Source organism: Ruditapes philippinarum, unplaced genomic scaffold (genome assembly GCF_026571515.1).
Source record: "Ruditapes philippinarum isolate M1 unplaced genomic scaffold, ASM2657151v2 ctg3472_1_1_1_1, whole genome shotgun sequence".
Taxonomy (NCBI): Eukaryota; Metazoa; Mollusca; class Bivalvia; order Venerida; family Veneridae; genus Ruditapes; species Ruditapes philippinarum.
Window position 1 is genome coordinate 135784 of NW_026852735.1, and position 17296 is coordinate 153079.

General features: G+C 31.2%; 1 protein-coding gene and 1 long non-coding RNA gene across 2 annotated transcripts in view; both read left to right on the forward strand.

Moving 5' to 3' along the window:
• LOC132722710 (uncharacterized) overlaps nucleotides 1-11751 on the forward strand; it is a 136736-nt gene extending 124985 nt beyond the window's left edge. The window contains 8 exon segments of the mRNA XM_060707239.1: nucleotides 111-439; nucleotides 969-1199; nucleotides 3043-3452; nucleotides 5135-5290; nucleotides 5862-6097; nucleotides 6974-7189; nucleotides 8074-8234; nucleotides 8461-11751. Of these exon segments, the coding sequence (XP_060563222.1) occupies nucleotides 111-439; nucleotides 969-1199; nucleotides 3043-3452; nucleotides 5135-5290; nucleotides 5862-6097; nucleotides 6974-7189; nucleotides 8074-8234; nucleotides 8461-8767 (2046 nt within the window). The 3' untranslated portion in view covers nucleotides 8768-11751.
• Nucleotides 11752-13545: 1794 nt separating this feature from the next.
• On the forward strand, nucleotides 13546-17074 carry LOC132722695 (uncharacterized). Its single transcript, XR_009624648.1, has 2 exons — nucleotides 13546-14143; nucleotides 16982-17074. It is a non-coding gene; the product is annotated as an uncharacterized LOC132722695 (long non-coding RNA).
• Nucleotides 17075-17296: the final 222 nt, after the last annotated feature.

A 17296-nucleotide genomic window follows, 5' to 3' on the forward strand; every position in this document is an offset into this window, starting at 1 on the left:
GAGAAAATGACAAGTTTGGATTAAAAAAATTTTCATTGTTTTACGTTTACATGTATTGTCAACAATAGGGCAATTGTATCACCAATGTATATTTTTCCTTGAAAAAACAGAAACAGAGACGTGACTTTGACAAGTTAACGCAACAACTTGTGGAGCAGGCCGAAAAAGATATAACGCCAAAAATGGAGACGACCCAGACGCACCAGCGACTTGAACTGAAAGAAAAACAACTACAAGAGCTCTCGGACGCCATGCAAACGTACAATCCTAAGGACGAGATAAAGAAGAAGTATGCCGAGGAGGCCAGACTCGCCGCGTTGGAGGCGCAGAAATTCAGGGACGAGGTGTTACGTAGAATGCAGGAAGAGTTTGATAGGAGGAAACGCGAGGAGGAGGAGCGAGAAGCTGAAAAGAAAAGAAAAATGGAGGAGCATTATAAGTAAGAATATAAAATTATCGTATGTTTTTCAAGGAGACTTGTATGGGATGTCGGTAGCCGAGTGGTTAAGATCGTTGATTTAAAATCACTTGCCCCTTATTGCTATGGGTTTGAAATCCTGACAAGAACTTTGGATTCAAACCTTTCATTATTTCACGCCCTTTTTGAAAATTGATTATTTTCCGCCCTTTTTGGAAATTGGTGCATTTGAGAATTTTCAGAGTCATGGTCTGCCCACGAAGATCAGTTGGATTAGGTAGACAGACCTCCAAGACATAGCCAAATATATTTTCAAAATTGCAGAAAAAAATAAACAAATCAGTTTTATTGGGTTGAAGAAATTTTATCGAAAATGATTTTTGACAATAGCCAAATAAGAAATTTTTATAGTTGTTGGAAATGTTTGTTCACATTTTTTGAGGGTTGAGGGGGCTGGGGGTAGGCATTTTTGCTGTCGGGGGAAAAATCTGTTAACCAAGGCTGTTTAAAGAATGAACACTTTATCATATTTATATTATTTTGTTTGCAGGAGATTACAACAAGAGTTGGAGGATGAACAGCGACTGGAAGAACAGAGATTGAGAGAACGTGAAGAAGAGAAGAACAGATTAAGACAGAAACAACTTGAAGAGAGAAAGAAGAATGAAGAAGAAGAAATAAGGAAGTCCAACTTGAGTGAGAGTGAGAAAGAGAAGTTGTTGAGAGAGCATGAGGAGAACATGAGAAAACTGATGGACAATTTCCAGGAGGATCAACTCAGGTGAGAAAGTTAACCCTTACTACACTATATATCTCAAATGGACTCATCCATCTTTCAGTGTGGAACAAATCATTTATCATTTTAAGGGGGAATTTTCAATATTTGTACAGACTGAATAGCAAACGGTGTAGATTTGGAAGAAAGTTAAATCTTACCACACTAAATATTTCAAATGGACATGTCCATCTTTCAATGTGGACCAAACCATTTTAATTATCATTTTAAGGGGATATTTTCAATATATGTACTGACTGAACAGCAAACCTTGTACATTTGGATTAATGAAATGTCAAACTAAATATTTCAAATGGGCTCATCCATCTTTCAGTCTGGACCAAACCATTTATCATTTTAAGGGGAAATTTTCAATATTGTACTGACTGAATACAGAATACAGCATAATTCAAACGCCTGACGTGGATAGAATTGTCATAAAAAAAATCATACCCATTTGCTATAAAACTTGATAATCATGTAGGGAAATGAAATAAGTAGAGAAAAAATGTCTTACAAAAAATAACAAAAACCATCAGTGGAGTCCCTTTAAACTTCTGTGGAGTCCCTTTTATGTGAACATAATGATTGTATTACTAGGTTAATATGACCGAGTTTCATTTTTAGCTCGACTATACGAAGTATATGGAGAGCTGTCCTACTCGCCCCGGCGTCGGCGTCCGCGTCCAGATTTTAGATTAAAGTTTTGGTGCAGTAAAATATTTTTCACTATAACTTTGTCATTTCTTAAGGTATCAACTTCAAACTTCAAATATATCTTCCTTATCATCAACCACATCATATGTGACAAGGTTCATAACTCTAGCACCAATATTTTCAGATTTATCTCCCCTTGAACTTAGAATTTTCCTTAAAAAATACTATTTTTTACTGTTACTTCCTTATTTCTTAAGGGATCAACCTCATACTTCAAATATATGTACCTTATCATCATCCCATCTTATGTGACAAGGTTCATAACTCTAGCACCAATAGTTTCAGATTTATCTCCCCTTGAACTTAGAATTTTCCTCAAAAAGTACTATTTCTTACTGTTTCTTCTTTATTTCTTAAGGGATCAACCTCATACTTCAAATGTATTTACGTTATCATCATCCCCATCTTATGTGACAAGGTTCATAACTCTAGCACCAATATTTTCAGATTTATCTCCCTTTGAACTTAGAATTTTCCATAAAAAATATTTTTTTTACTGTTATTTATTTATTTCTAAAGGGATCAACTTCATACTTCAAATATGTTTACGTTATCATCATCCACATCTTATGTGACAAGGTTCATAACTCTAGCACCAATATTACAAGAATTATCTCCCCATAAACTTAGATTTTTTTACTAGAAAAATGTTATTTTTTATTATAACTTTTTTATTTTTAAAGGTATCTACCTCAAATTCAAATACTTATTCCTTATCAACAATTTACATTTTATGTGACATTGTTCATAACTCTTGATGCAACATTTACAGATTTATCTCTCTTTGAACTTAGGATTTTCTTTAAGAAATATAATAGCTTCTTTTCTTTTTAAGGTATCTGCTTCAAACTTCAAATATATGTTTCTTATCATTACACAAATGTTGTGTGACAAGGTCCATAACTCTAGCATGACTATTTCTAGCATTATTCCCCTTGATCTTGGAATTTATGTTAACAAATATTATTTTTTTACTATAACTTAATACATAATTATACATAATTTTTTCATAGTTTTGTCCTCCTTACTGCGTCCAGTATTTCATTAGTCGAGCTTCGCTGTCTCCTGTGACAGCTCTTGTTTGTTTTTTTCTACTCATTGCTAATAGCTGATAATTGTTTTTTCTCTCTAGGTCCAAATCGGCATTAGCGGCAAAACTCGAGGCAAGAAAGAAGAAACGCCATGGTGCTGAATATGCCAAACTTTCCAAACAAATGCTAATGGAAGAGAACGCATTGCAGAGAAAGAACCTTGAAAACAAACAGCAGGAGAATCAATTAATGGGAGCTAACTCCACAAAGACCGATACTTCCGATGTATTAATTGGCAACTTGCCAACAGGTGCAACAAGACCAGACAGCAGGCAACCATCGTCAGGATCTGGTTCATCTGGTGGTCTCGGTGTGAAGTTGACCGGAAATCAGGAACAAGACTGGGTCAATATGTTAATGGCGTCACCTTTGTTCAAGCAGATCAACGATCTCGAGAATATGCTTGAAAAGTCAGACGCCTCTGACGAAATGCTCAGACCTCATGTCAAAGGTATGGGAATTCTTAATTCAATGGTGCTTCCCAATGTATCCTTTTTATTCCAAGGTGCCTCTAATGCCGATTATTTAGCGACTTTTAATTGTTAGCCATGCACTTATCGATTCTTACAAGAGATAATGCACAAAGGAGCACCCGAGGTCTTCCTTCACTAAGGCTCCCACATTTACAATTTTTTGTAAACGTTTACACGATTGCAAAGAACCGAAACGATACCGTTTAAACGGTGGTACCTCTATGTACTATACACACCATGTATTTGAGTCGCCAAATGATGTCTTTCTTTCTATTTTTTACACATGTACAAATAAAGATTGTTCAGGGCTCATCACGATTGAGTCGGCACACATTTTCTGCATTGTAACTTCATTTTTTACCAAAAATGTATTATGTCACGAGCAATTTGCACCGTAATGCTGTGTGGAGGGTTGTAAACACCTATTTTCGGTTTGTTTTCTTTGGAATAAACCACTAGAATTGATAAAATCCATGATTACAGGCAATGATTAAGAAATTGTGTAAGACAATATGGTCATTTCGATTAAACGGTAAACAATATCGTAAACGTTTATGAATGAAAATCGAAACGAATCCGTTTAAACGTGTAATCGTGGGGGCCTTATCCTTCACCAGTAAACTTGGAATGTGGCCATATCTTTTAAAAGTGTTGCTGCAGCTTTAAACCAAGCAAAAATAAAAACTATTCCAAGGTTTTAAGGAGTATGTAACTTTTAAACATGTATATGAATGTTTATTACATATAGTCAAAATGAATGATATAAATTTGAAATAATTTTAATATGAGAAATTTTTGATTGTCTTGTTGAAAGAAATATTACCGTATAAGTGGTTTTTTCTGCGGGCTCCAAATTCTGCGGTTTTTCCAAATTTTGGGATGTTTTTATTTCTGCGGACTTTATTTCTGCAGCACATTCTTTGAACAAAACGTGATTTAATTTCTGCGACTCCTCTTATCAAAGTCTAAGTCACATAACTCTATTTTATTTGCATGTACATATTCGCATTTGTTTATCGTCGTCACCACAAAACTGTACAGTAATTACAAACAATTATATTGTTTGCTTGCAAACAAATATAATACGCAACAATGGAAAGGTATGCATCTTTTTATCAGCGTGAAATGAAGTGTGGAAAATATACCCTGGTAGTATCTTTAATTTAATACCGTAAATCAGATGACAATTAAAGTATACGACGATTATCTAGCAGTATAAGGGTTGAAATGGTTTGACTGATTTAGTGATAAACAAATCTTAAGCATATCTGCAAACACTATATATGCTGTTTAAATATCTTTTTTCTTAAGTTAGCATAATTAACAATAAGTACATCCTTACAAACACAGAATACTTACTTAGCAGACAGCAGTTTTATTCAACTTGAAAACCTGCTAACCGTTATAATCCGCTAGTCGTTATTACTGTAGACGAAACAGATCATAATGTAGTACACATATAGTGCCAGGTTAAAAAACAAAAACATGGAGAAATATTCTGCGGTTTTTATTTCTGCGGTGCTGAAACTGACCGCAGAAAACGCAGAAATAAAGTCACCGCAGAAAAAACCACTTATACAGTATATAATTATATGTAAGCAAATTGATATTATGTATCAGTATGTATGTCAATGATTTCAAACAAATGATATGCTTTCAGGTGCCGACTACAGTCGACCATACATTGATGTCAAGGACGCCCAATGGACGTGTAAAGGTGACCTTGTTCCGGTTGATATTACCCAGATCTCCTCTAGTCAATTTGTCGTTTACCGGTTTGGTGTATTTGTGATTAAATTACTGCATCAACAAATAGGTAAGTAATGAAGTTGATCAAACTTGTAATAGTCTTTTACTTTTGTTTTGTCAGAAAAGTATTTATACCCCTACAAACAAAGTTTAGGGTGGTATATAGTCAGCTTATCTGTCGGTTGGTCTCCTTGGTTTGACGATAACTAGAGTTTGAATTTTGTTATGTAATCAAACTTGGTATATTGCAACCTTATGTGAATAATCCTGGTTGGAATTGCTTTTGGACTCCCGGGGGTCAAGGTCACTGTTAATTTTTAATATGGTATGATGCATATGTAGCTGAATAGTTATTCCGATGGACATTAATAGAAATTTCCTTGGGCCACGTGAGTTATTTAGTGTTTATGTGAAGTAAATTATGAAATTTGACTTTAGACTGTTCACCAACAATATACTTTTTGATGGGCATAATGTCTCTTTAATATGTGATAAATTAATTTCTTTTTAGATTACTTACGGAATTAAGGAATTCCAAATGTGTCTGCCATTGGGCTCTTGAACTCAAATTAAATATATTGAATTGTAAATGATTTTATAATGATATCATAATTATCAATATCTTTATTATTATTCAGGAACTCCCGAGGTTACCCTACTGTTAGCTTCCAACCTACCTCCCAACAACTACGATCATAATGCATTTAGAAATTCTGTGTTTTATGAACATGCTAGGAATATATTGTTTGTGCGTAAAGAGAGAATTGACTCTATTGGTGAATTTGTTGTGCTTATCTTACATTCAATGTCCCACATCAAATGTGGACAGATGACGGACGATGGAAACGCTCAGTTCTTGCGGCAGTTTTACAAGGTTTGAAAGTTCTCAAATAATATTCTTGAAAGTAATTTTTCTCAGATTCTTCAGTCATTTATGTCATTAATAAGAGCGGTTTTGCTTATCAATTTTGTTGGCGTGTCACTAGGAATAAAGATGCAAAATTCATTTTTACAAAGGCATGAAAGTACTGTAGTATTTATTGGCTTTTATAGTTTATTTTTAGCTCGACTAATCAAAGAATATTGAAAGCTATTGTATTCTTGTTCATTTTTATTATTGTTCATAATCCTAACAAGCCTAAATCAAGTGATTTCTTGTTCATTTTTATTATTGTTCATAATCCTAACAAGCCTAAATCAAGTGATTTTATATCAAATGGCGGGGAATATATAATAACTAGCAGATGACAGGCTATTCTTATCAGTAGTTTTTCAAGTAACGTTAACCAGTTGCGTGTCTTACTGTTAAATCATATGTAAAATGGGCTGACATATGGTAGGTTTAACAGTTAATTTTAATACTTTGGTGTCAAAAGATGTGTTGAAGTATTTGATGAATCAAAGATCCAAAGCTTTCCATCGGTGTACCAAATTTTAAAATCGGAACAATGAATCACAACAAACTAGGTTTAGAAAGGCATTCATTTGTATTGTTTTAGCATAGGAAATATGGAAGATAAGGGAAATAAGTGGAATTTTTTTCGCTCGATATATCTCGGTTATTTACGTAGTTCATATCGAAACTGTTTATGGATGTATTTAACATTGTTGCTTGTTATCATCATATTCATCATCATTGTCATTATTATTCAGAGCATTTGGCTTTCTTTCTCACCTTTGCTGTGCTTATTTTTGTCAATCATTGGAAAATGGTAATTCAAGGTTGATGTTTGTTTTCTATTTAAAACAGTGCCTCAAGGTCGTCTGCCAGGACATGTTCTTCTCAAGGTCACAAGGTACAGCCACAGCACAGTCATTGATGGGTCAGCCAGCAACTACTAGTAGACCTGCCCTGGAACAAGCACTTGCTCCTCTTGCCAAGAAAACAGATGAGAAAGAGAATGTGATTGGTGAATTGGTAGAGATGAAGATAGATGGACCAACCAGAGAAGAGTTCTCACCACAGGTAATTTGGCTATTTTTGGATCTTATTTAGAGTGGTTAAAATTTAGACTGGTGTAAAAATTGATATGCATAGGGACACTGGTGCAGTGTTATCTCTAGATATTATAGACACCAATTTAATGTTTTATGCAGATAGAAATTCTGTTATGACAATAATATTATCTTTTCTAAAAATGAAGATATGTTTATATAAAATTTGGGCGGTAATGGTTTTATCTTGTTGAACGTTGTAAATAGTTTATAAATATAATTACTTGATTATCATTAGCTTGGGTTTATGTTTTAAGTGTTATGTACATGATGTACATGTCTGCTTAATAATGGCATATTTTAATGCTTTATAATAACATATTTTAACCCTTTCACTGCCATAGGGACGGCATAAGCCGTCATTTTCGGCTTATTTGCCATGTGGACGGCTTTAGCCGTTTCTATAATAAAAATAGTAATAATAATAAATTAATAATAATAATAATAAAAATAATAATAAATATAAAGAAAATTATACCATCGACAATAGTTATTATTATACTAACAGATTGGGAAACATATATAATTATTATAATACTAATAACAAATAATAATAATTATATTAATTAATAATATATTAATTTCTTAGAAAACCCTCTGGCAAATTGGTGATCAATAAAACAATAACCCTCTGGCAGCAAAAGGGTTAATGGCATATTTTTAACAAACATGTCTACATCTTTTTTATTATTAAAACATCATTATATGCATTAACAAAAAAAACACGAGTCTTTAAAATTACGTGTTATTTCACATGGTTTAGATAAGCTAAAGTTTATGTTGTTATTTGTTGTTGATGTTTTTTTTGTCATGTAAACTATCAAAAGTACTGTAACAACATCTTTTCATTTACAGCGCTTGAACCAGAGAATTTATGGTTATGAAAATAGATCCGGCACTTCACGTTTACGGCAATACTTGGCTTCCAAGGGTGGCTACCTAGCAACATCAGATTACCTGGCCAATCGTATGGCAGAATTGAGAGGCACAGGTCCAGTTAGTGTATCACGTCCTAGGTTAGTTACATGTTCATATTTCTCGATTTATTTTTAAAAATTTGAGCTACAAGCTGTTTTTTACTGTATTGAAAACTTTATATCAATATTCCATAAGATAGCTTTCTCACATAAAAGAATCCAAAGTACCTGTAGATAATAATTCAATGAAGTAAAATCATGAAATAACTTGGTTTTTTTTTTTAAATGACTTACACTAATCTGTTTTCTCTTATTCTACTTCCAGTCAACACAGGAGGCCACCTCCCCCAATTTCAACTCAAAGGGACGTTGTTGACTCACAATTAGTAGATCTCCAAACCAAAAATGACGCTTTGAACGAAGAGTTATCAGATATTCTAAAAATGGAGGCTGGATTACGCGAGGGTATCAGACAAATGGACAAAGATCCTGCACAAAGAGAGAACGTGTTGAGTGCACAAGAACAATTAGAAACAACATTGTTACGGAAGAACGACTTTTTGAAGAGAATTTCCTCAATGGAGGCAGACATTTTGAAAAAAGAAAAGGAGCTTAGATCAAGGAAAAAATAAAAATTTAATCATGTGATTTAAAAGAAAACAATAACAACAACAATAAATAAACAGTTAAAAATAACTATCAAATAAGAGTTGTTTCTGAATAAATTCATGTAGCAAAAAATATTTGTTCAAATAATGAAAGAAAAGTTGTTAAGTAATGGGGCAGAAATATATTGATTTTCAGATTTTATTTTAACTGAACATTATAGAATTTTCACGATTTTATTTTAAATGAAAATTATAAGAATAGAAAGTTTGCTACAGAACACTTTACTGAGCCCCTATGTTATAGTGGTTCAAATGAAGTCCAAGGCGAAAAAAAACAACAAACTGAATTGACATAAAAAAAAATGCCCCTGTGACCTTGGACAACCAATTCTGGCGGGGTGAAGCCTCAAGGGCATTGATGACCCAAGGATGCATCTAGAAACTTTTGAGTATAGATATAATTCTCCCTTTAATTAATGACAAAACAGTTTTTTGACAACATTTTTTATTATAAAATTTTGTAAATGAAATGATGAGTGGAGGAAATAAGTGAAATAATGAGAGAGAAAAAAAATGAAAATAAGGATCCAGTAATTTGATACGACAAGTGTGGGAAATTTCTAAGCGGCTACTGAACTGTGATACATTATTATGTGAATTATTTATACCATACATCCTTCTGTGTTACGATTATTGTGTTACAAATGTTATTATTGACGAGAAAAAAACAGAACAGTTCATTATTGTTATTGTGTGTTACTGCTGAACTATGTTGTTAGGCTGCATTTTGTACATTCTTGTATCAAATTACTATTATTTTGGATATTTAATTTATAGATGCATTCAATCAGCATACAATTTTGATACATTTCTTCTTTAATGCATGAAAATTATAAAATCATTATTTAATGAACACATTAAATTTTTTAGTACAAGTGTACTTAAATGAATTTGAGGCTTTACCCCTTTTTTATACAAATTGTTTTGGACATATCAAATATTGTTTATATATTTTTTTTTATATTTCTTTGGCATTTTATTTTTGGCATATATTTAATGTAATTGATTTGATTTTTTATAAGGCAACATTCAAGTATTAAAAAATATAATTGTGATAGTTTAAAAATATCAAGTTAAACAATTAAAAATCAATGGGCAAAATGTATATAGAAATCATGCATTACAAACTCCATTAACAAATTGTTCTTTTCTGTGTCACTTTTACAATAATTTTTCTGTTCTTTTTTATCGTATTTGCCATATTTTGAAATGTCTGCTCATTGTAATTTATTGATATACATGTACATTCTGTCCTATTTGATACATTACTTTACATTGTATTTTGTCTTATGTCATACATTAGTGTACATTCCGTCCAATGTCATACATTAGTGTGCATTCTGTCCAATGACATGTAATTGTTCATGCTTTTGTTAATCTTCAATACAGCTTTACATTCCTATTGTTCCATTTATGTATGTTTAAACGTATGAAAATGTCCTCCTCCAGTCTAGTATATTACTGCACACACACACATGCACACATCCGCTTTCCATCCAAATTCTTCAATATATACTAGAACATAAAGTAATATGTGTACATTACATGTATGTAGCTTCATTACCAATTTACATTCCGTCCAATTACTGAATATGATATGAAAGAACCTCACTTTTATCTTCTTCTTTATAAATAAGAGGTGTTAAATCCAATGAAATTCATGGTTTAATATACATTCCATCGAAACCAATAAATTTATATTTATGTCACCATGTAGTGGTAAAATCAAATAAATTTCATGGAGTCATATGTATTAAGTTAAAACTTGTTAATTAATAAACATGTAGTTGTTAAAGGGGTTAATTTTAAGTCATTTTGTCATGATTAATTTTTTAAAATTTCTGTACCAACTTCACAATTGTATTGGAAATGAAAAAATAATGTATCAGTGTATCTATATATGATAATATTAACATGATAACTGTTGCAATTGTTAGCATTTGTTTATTTATCAATTTCTGCACTTTAGCATTTGTTTATTAATCAATTTCTGCAATTTTTGTGCGTTGTGAGTTATTGCATTTAATTTGTTTATAATAGATAGTCTATTTAGACAACTTTTGTAAACTTAAAATGATTTAGTCAAGTTAATCAAATTCATGTATAAATAAACGATTTTGTGCAAAATATATAATTTTTTAGAAGGGTTTTGCTTGCAATAATAACATTTATTTATAAATCAAAAGTTACTGCATTTTTTTTTTCGAATCAAAATTTGCTTTAAATCAAACATGTCTTTCAGTCATTCTTTGTTTTATTTTTCATAATTGTACATGTTGCCATGGTAACACTCTTCGTTCTTTGTATTCCTTTTTATTTGAAAATGCACAATTTTTATGAAATTTTGCCTTTTGATATGAAATATATACTTCAAATGAAGGTATGAATTGAATTATTTCCTTTAAATTAAAAATAAAAATGCTGTTTTTTTTTTCTTTTATAGAAAGTTATTTTAACATAGTATAGCCAGTTATAGAAATATTTATTATTATCATGTAGATAAAGGAATATAAAGATAAAAAAAATCTTTAATAATTTATGATTTTTTAATACTGTATGAAATCTTTTAAACTGTAAGAAATCGTAAAACGTAAAAAAAATCCTATGTAAAAAAATCATATTAGAAAATCTCAAATGATACTGCACTGGTTTCAAGTATCCATTGTTTAAACACCAGATAACCAAGCAAATTGTTAGGTTTTTATGGCAATTATCTATGCATAATAACTTATTTATTATCCACCTGGACTTTAACTTGTCTCTTCTCATGATTATATTATGTGCTTTGTATAGTTTAGTTCAATTTCACAACTCATATTTTCTACATTTTTGCCCATTGTTTTTATGAAGATGAATAATATATTTTATGTACTTGATTGTAAGAGCAATAAGTTTATATTATATTGAAATTTTAATTTATTTTTCTGTTAATAAAACATTCAAAATTCTGTTTAGTTCATTTTGTTTTAAATAAGTCCCCAGAGTCGGTGTGGGCGTAACCACTTATGCTAAAGTTTGCGTACCACCTGAAATATTTTCAGTCCATTGACATATGGCTTTGAGACTTTGCACATATATTCACCATCATACTCTCAACCTGCGTACAGGAGGGAGGTCTCTGTATTAAGCTTTTAATGAAGTCAAGCACCCCATGTTAAAATTGACAGTTATTGTTATTAAAATTTTTCTTGCAATATCTTGGTGAAATTTTTACTGACTGATGACTGAATGTTGGAAATTGACAGTTAAAATACATTTACTTCCCATTGCCATATCAACCCCACTTGTAATATTCAAGGTAGGTTATTCTTGTATTTTAAATATAACAGTACTTTCCCTTTGATATAGTTACATCATTTGCAGTTTTCAACGGAGATTATTCTTAACTTCAGAGAAACATTTATCTTCCTAATTCTTCCATAGCACCATATACAATTTTCATGGAAAGTTATTCTTACTCTAAATTTGAAATTTACAGTAATCTCTTTAAGCCGAAGTACCGACAGTGGAATTTTTCAAAGGGAGGTAATACTGTAAATTCATTAATTTCCCTTTTCCATAGTAGCCCCATTTGCATCTTTAATGGGAGATTACTAATAAACTTTATTCATTTTCGAGTATTTTTTAATTAAATGAATTCAGTTAGTAAAATCCCAAATAGGGCCATCCGTGTCTCTGAAATAGTAAACAGAATGGTATTCTGTGTAGTGACACCTTTAGTACAACTTGAATGGTTGTAAATCTATAAAAAAAGGATTTTACAATTCATTCCAGTTACGACAAAAATCTCTGGAAATAAATTCCTACAAATACGTCCTGACTCCGAGCCTGCAATACATTATTAAAACCATTGCCATGTGTTCTTGATCAGAACAAATTATCCTTAGTTTGTTTTTATTGTTGCATGCTTGCAAGTTTTCAGATATTTGCCTGAATTGAGTTTTTTTTTCACTCGCGAAAGCTCTCTTATTTATATTAAACCAATTTAAATGAATACTAAGTTCAGGGTTTTCAGATTTTCTGATATTTTCAACTTTTTCACCCATGTATTGTTGTATGAAACTGATATTCATAATATAAATCCTTAATTAGCCTGTATGCGACCAGTGCAGACCAATATCAGTCGACTCGTTCATGGCGTCCAATCCTGGTCTGCTTTGTTCACTTCTCAGTCAGTACTTATTTTGAAAAATAACCCCGAAAATTGTGAATGGTTTAATGCAAATTAAAAAATTGTTTAGTCCATTTAAAGATACACATTGTAATGTATTAAGATTGCTTAGGGTTAAACTGATTTTTCCCTATATTTTCATCATTTTAAGATATTTTAAGTCATCTTTTAAATAAACATGAAACTTTAAATGTATTACATTTAATAATGAAGGAATTTTGAGAAAAAAATTGATCCCGACTTTCATCCGGACATAAGGGAAGGTGTTATGGGGTTTGAGGGTGTCAAAGTATTACCCTTTGTCAAATGGAAAAAAAATGTCTTAAAATCAGTGGTAAAAAATGAAAACCAAAGAAAATTACTTCAGTTGCATAACATATCAACATTTACCCCATAGTTTAATCATTATGTTCATTTTAATAGAAACGTTTAGACTTTCTGCTGTTACATTCTCCCGTTTGAAAAGAAATGCAAAGGGTGTTTAAACATAGCTTTTGAGATTAAATTTAAGATTTTAATTTAAGAGACTAATTTTTAACAAAGATCATAAAATTGAAGTTGCGGATAGACTCCATCGACTTCCATTGAGGTGACACGAACGACAACTCTGTCTTGAAATTATACTGGACATAGTTTGAATAAATTGAGATTATTAAAGAACAAACATTAAAAAACGATTTTCCTTTGTTTACAACAAGTAATCAATCTTGTGTTTTTGTCTTTCTTTCTTTCTTTTTTTCTTTCTTTCTTTCTTTCTTTCTTTCTTTCTTTCTTAATTTCTTTCTTTCTTTCTTTCTTCCTTCAGACTGTTACGTAAAACAGCTTTAATGCATCTCGTGTTTAGGGCGTGTACTTGTTTTGTTAAATTCTAAATATTTTACGTGCTTTTGTTATCTTTTACGTTTTTTAGCCTTTCCTTTAAAGGAATGACTCAATTTCTAAAACTTCGGCAACTTTTATATTCGTTATCAGTAAACCACTTACAATTAATTGATAAGAAAACGACTATTCCCTATTTTGCTTTCTCCTTTTCAAACTTTCATTAATTTAGTCACATTTCATGTCAAAAATCCGTAAAATAGACATTATATAAACAGGATACGTTTATACAGTGTTTTAATATATAATTCAAAGCTGTATGTGGTATTAACAGTTATAATTCAAAAAAGGTAAGAAATATATTTTGGTTTTGTCGGTTTTCTTTCTTCTCTATATCTATATGATGACATATGATTAATGTTGTTAAAGTTCTAATGTTTAGACAGTTTTAATCACAATGATATACTAAGGACGTGCGCTAATTGGGAATGTATAATTTACCATTTTACCAAAAACACCCTGCTGACCTCCGATTATAGAGCTCATATGTGAAAAAGACATATTGTATCCGAGTATAAGCAGGGGGAGGAGTGTGTTGGTGGGGAGGGAGGGGGTGCCTTGATGTGGCATAAGACACATTAACTATATATAATATTTGTATTCGAAGATGACATATTTGTAGACATGTTATTTAACCTTTGTAACAGAAACATGTTTAGTATATGTAGACATGTTATTAAACCTTTGTAACAAACGTGTTAAGTATATGGACTGTAGACATGTTATTTAACCTTTGTAACAGAAACATGTTCAGTATATGGAATGTAGACAATGTTATTTAACATTTGTAACAGAAACATGTTTAGTATATGGAATGTAGACAATGTTATTTAACATTTGTAACAGAAACATGTTAAGTATATGGAATGTATTAAACCTTTGTAACAGAAACGTGTTTAGTATATGGAATGTAGACATGTTATTAAACCTTTGTAACAGAAACATGTTTAGTATATGGAATGTAGACAATGTTATTAAACCTTTGTAACAGAAACATGTTAAGTATATGGAATGTAGACAATGTTATTTAACATTTGTAACAGAAACATGTTAAGTATATGGAATGTAGACAATGTTATTAAACCTTTGTAACAGAAACATGTTTAGTATATGGAATGTAGACAATGTTATTTAACATTTGTAACAGAAACATGTTTAGTATATGGAATGTAGACAATGTTATTTAACATTTGTAACAGAAACATGTTAAGTATATGGAATGTATTAAACCTTTGTAACAGAAACGTGTTTAGTATATGGAATGTAGACATGTTATTAAACCTTTGTAACAGAAACATGTTTAGTATATGGAATGTAGACACGTTATTAAACCTTTGTAACAGATACATGTTTAGTATAAGGAACATATCCGTCTTATGTTGTGGTGAAGCGTATTAGAGGAAGTACTGTCATACAACCACGACTCATCATAACGTGTTAAAAATGATAATGTATGACACCGATCAGAGCTGCATCAGTACTAAGGGTGTAGTACTTAAGTACCAGTACCAGTACTTGGCAAATTATGCAGTACCATTACCAGTACCAGTACTAGATTGTAGCTCGGTACTGCAGTACCAGTACTTTTTTTTGGTGAAGTAATTAAGTATCAGTACCATTACTTTTATATATTCATCAAAGTTTGAATAAATACAGTGTCAAACAAATAATAGCAAATATTATTCAGCAAAGAAATAAAATCATTATTTACTTAAAAGCTGCATGCCTCCAGATGACCCAAAATATTTCAAGAAAATTAAACTTGGAAATAAATTACTAAAACTTTGAGAAAGGAAACAAATTAAAGATTCAAGTGATAAATTATATCTTATGTGCAATTAATGACTGTATTTTGTAGTATTTATCACCATATTTCTACTGCGTTACTAACGCAGTAGGGGCTATTTATGCATGTTTTGACCTTTTTTTGGTAATTTACGTGGATTTTTAAGTGCCGATTGTAATGTGTCAAGTACTTTCTTTGTTCATTTAACAATATTTTACCTTTAAATACATTTTCAAAATTTTCATGAAAATTAGGATGAATCTGGAGGCGTGCTGCTTTAAAGTTAACATAACATATTTACAACTTTATAGTTTTAACATACTTTTTACAAACAATATTTACAACATATATTCATGTCATATCTAAATGTTTAGTAAGTTTAACCACTGTATAAATACAATGCAAACATCTTTCATTTAAAACACAACAGTCTTTTGTTGCCTTTCACACCTTCACACCACTGTTCAATTTAAACCAAAGTAAATAACAACTTTTTATGGTGCTAACAATATCACTTTTTTCACTTGAAATGGGATTTTTTAGAATAGAAGAAATTAATTAGTGTTTATTTTGCTCTTTTACTAGTAAATACAAAGTAATAAAAGATTTTAATAAGGATATTTTAGGGTAAAGAGTTATTTAGTCTGTTTATCTTAATTTAATTTTTACTTTAAGTCTTTGGTGCTTTTTATGATGAATACTATGTTAACATTTGAAGGAATATTGCAGCAAATTATCTTTAGATTTGATAACTTACTTTTTCACAAAAAAAATATAGTTAATGTATTTTACAGCTTTATTTTATGAGAAAAATTGATGTTATTTTTAATTTTTATCAAAACCAAAAGTACTGGGTAATGCAGTAGCAGTACCACTTTTTAAGACAGTAATGCAGTACCAGTACCAGTAGTAGCAAAATTTTGTAAGAGTAATTCAGTATCAGTACCAGTACTTGCAAAATCGCTGCAGTACGTACTGCAGTACCAGTACCAGTACCAGTAATGCAGCTCTGACACCGATGAACCATGTCAAACAGCAATCTTACGTTTTTAGATAATTTACTAGATGGTATCCATCCCGCTGCAATAAATGCCAGTGCTTATGTGGTGATATGTTGGTGCACTTGGTATGCCTTTGTCCTTTAAAGATATACACTAATCTATATGTTGATTGATTAATGTGGGTAAAGCGAATATGTCCGCTTTGTTCGTTGCAGGCAGAATAGTGATACAAAGAAAACAAAAACAAAAAAACAAGCAAAATTTAATGTATACATTTTTTTGAGCCGTAACAGAAATCACAACAACAATGTCAACGTTGCGAATTTATATATAAATTTCAGATATAAAGAATCTCATCAACAGCATGTCAAGTACAATTGTCCAAATAGTTTTAATTTTGGTATTGATTTATAGTACAGACATAACAGGGCAAACTAACAATACCACTGGAACGAATGAAACAGATCCATTCTCACAAATAAACTCACAAGAAACAAACGTTACAGCTTCCCCATCACCAACATCATCATCAGCAACTAAGGACACAGCAGCAGCAACAACAACAATATTAGAAATTACAACCATAACATCACCACCACCAACAACAATAACGGAACAATATACGACAACAACAGAGCTAGTTACAACAGAATCAT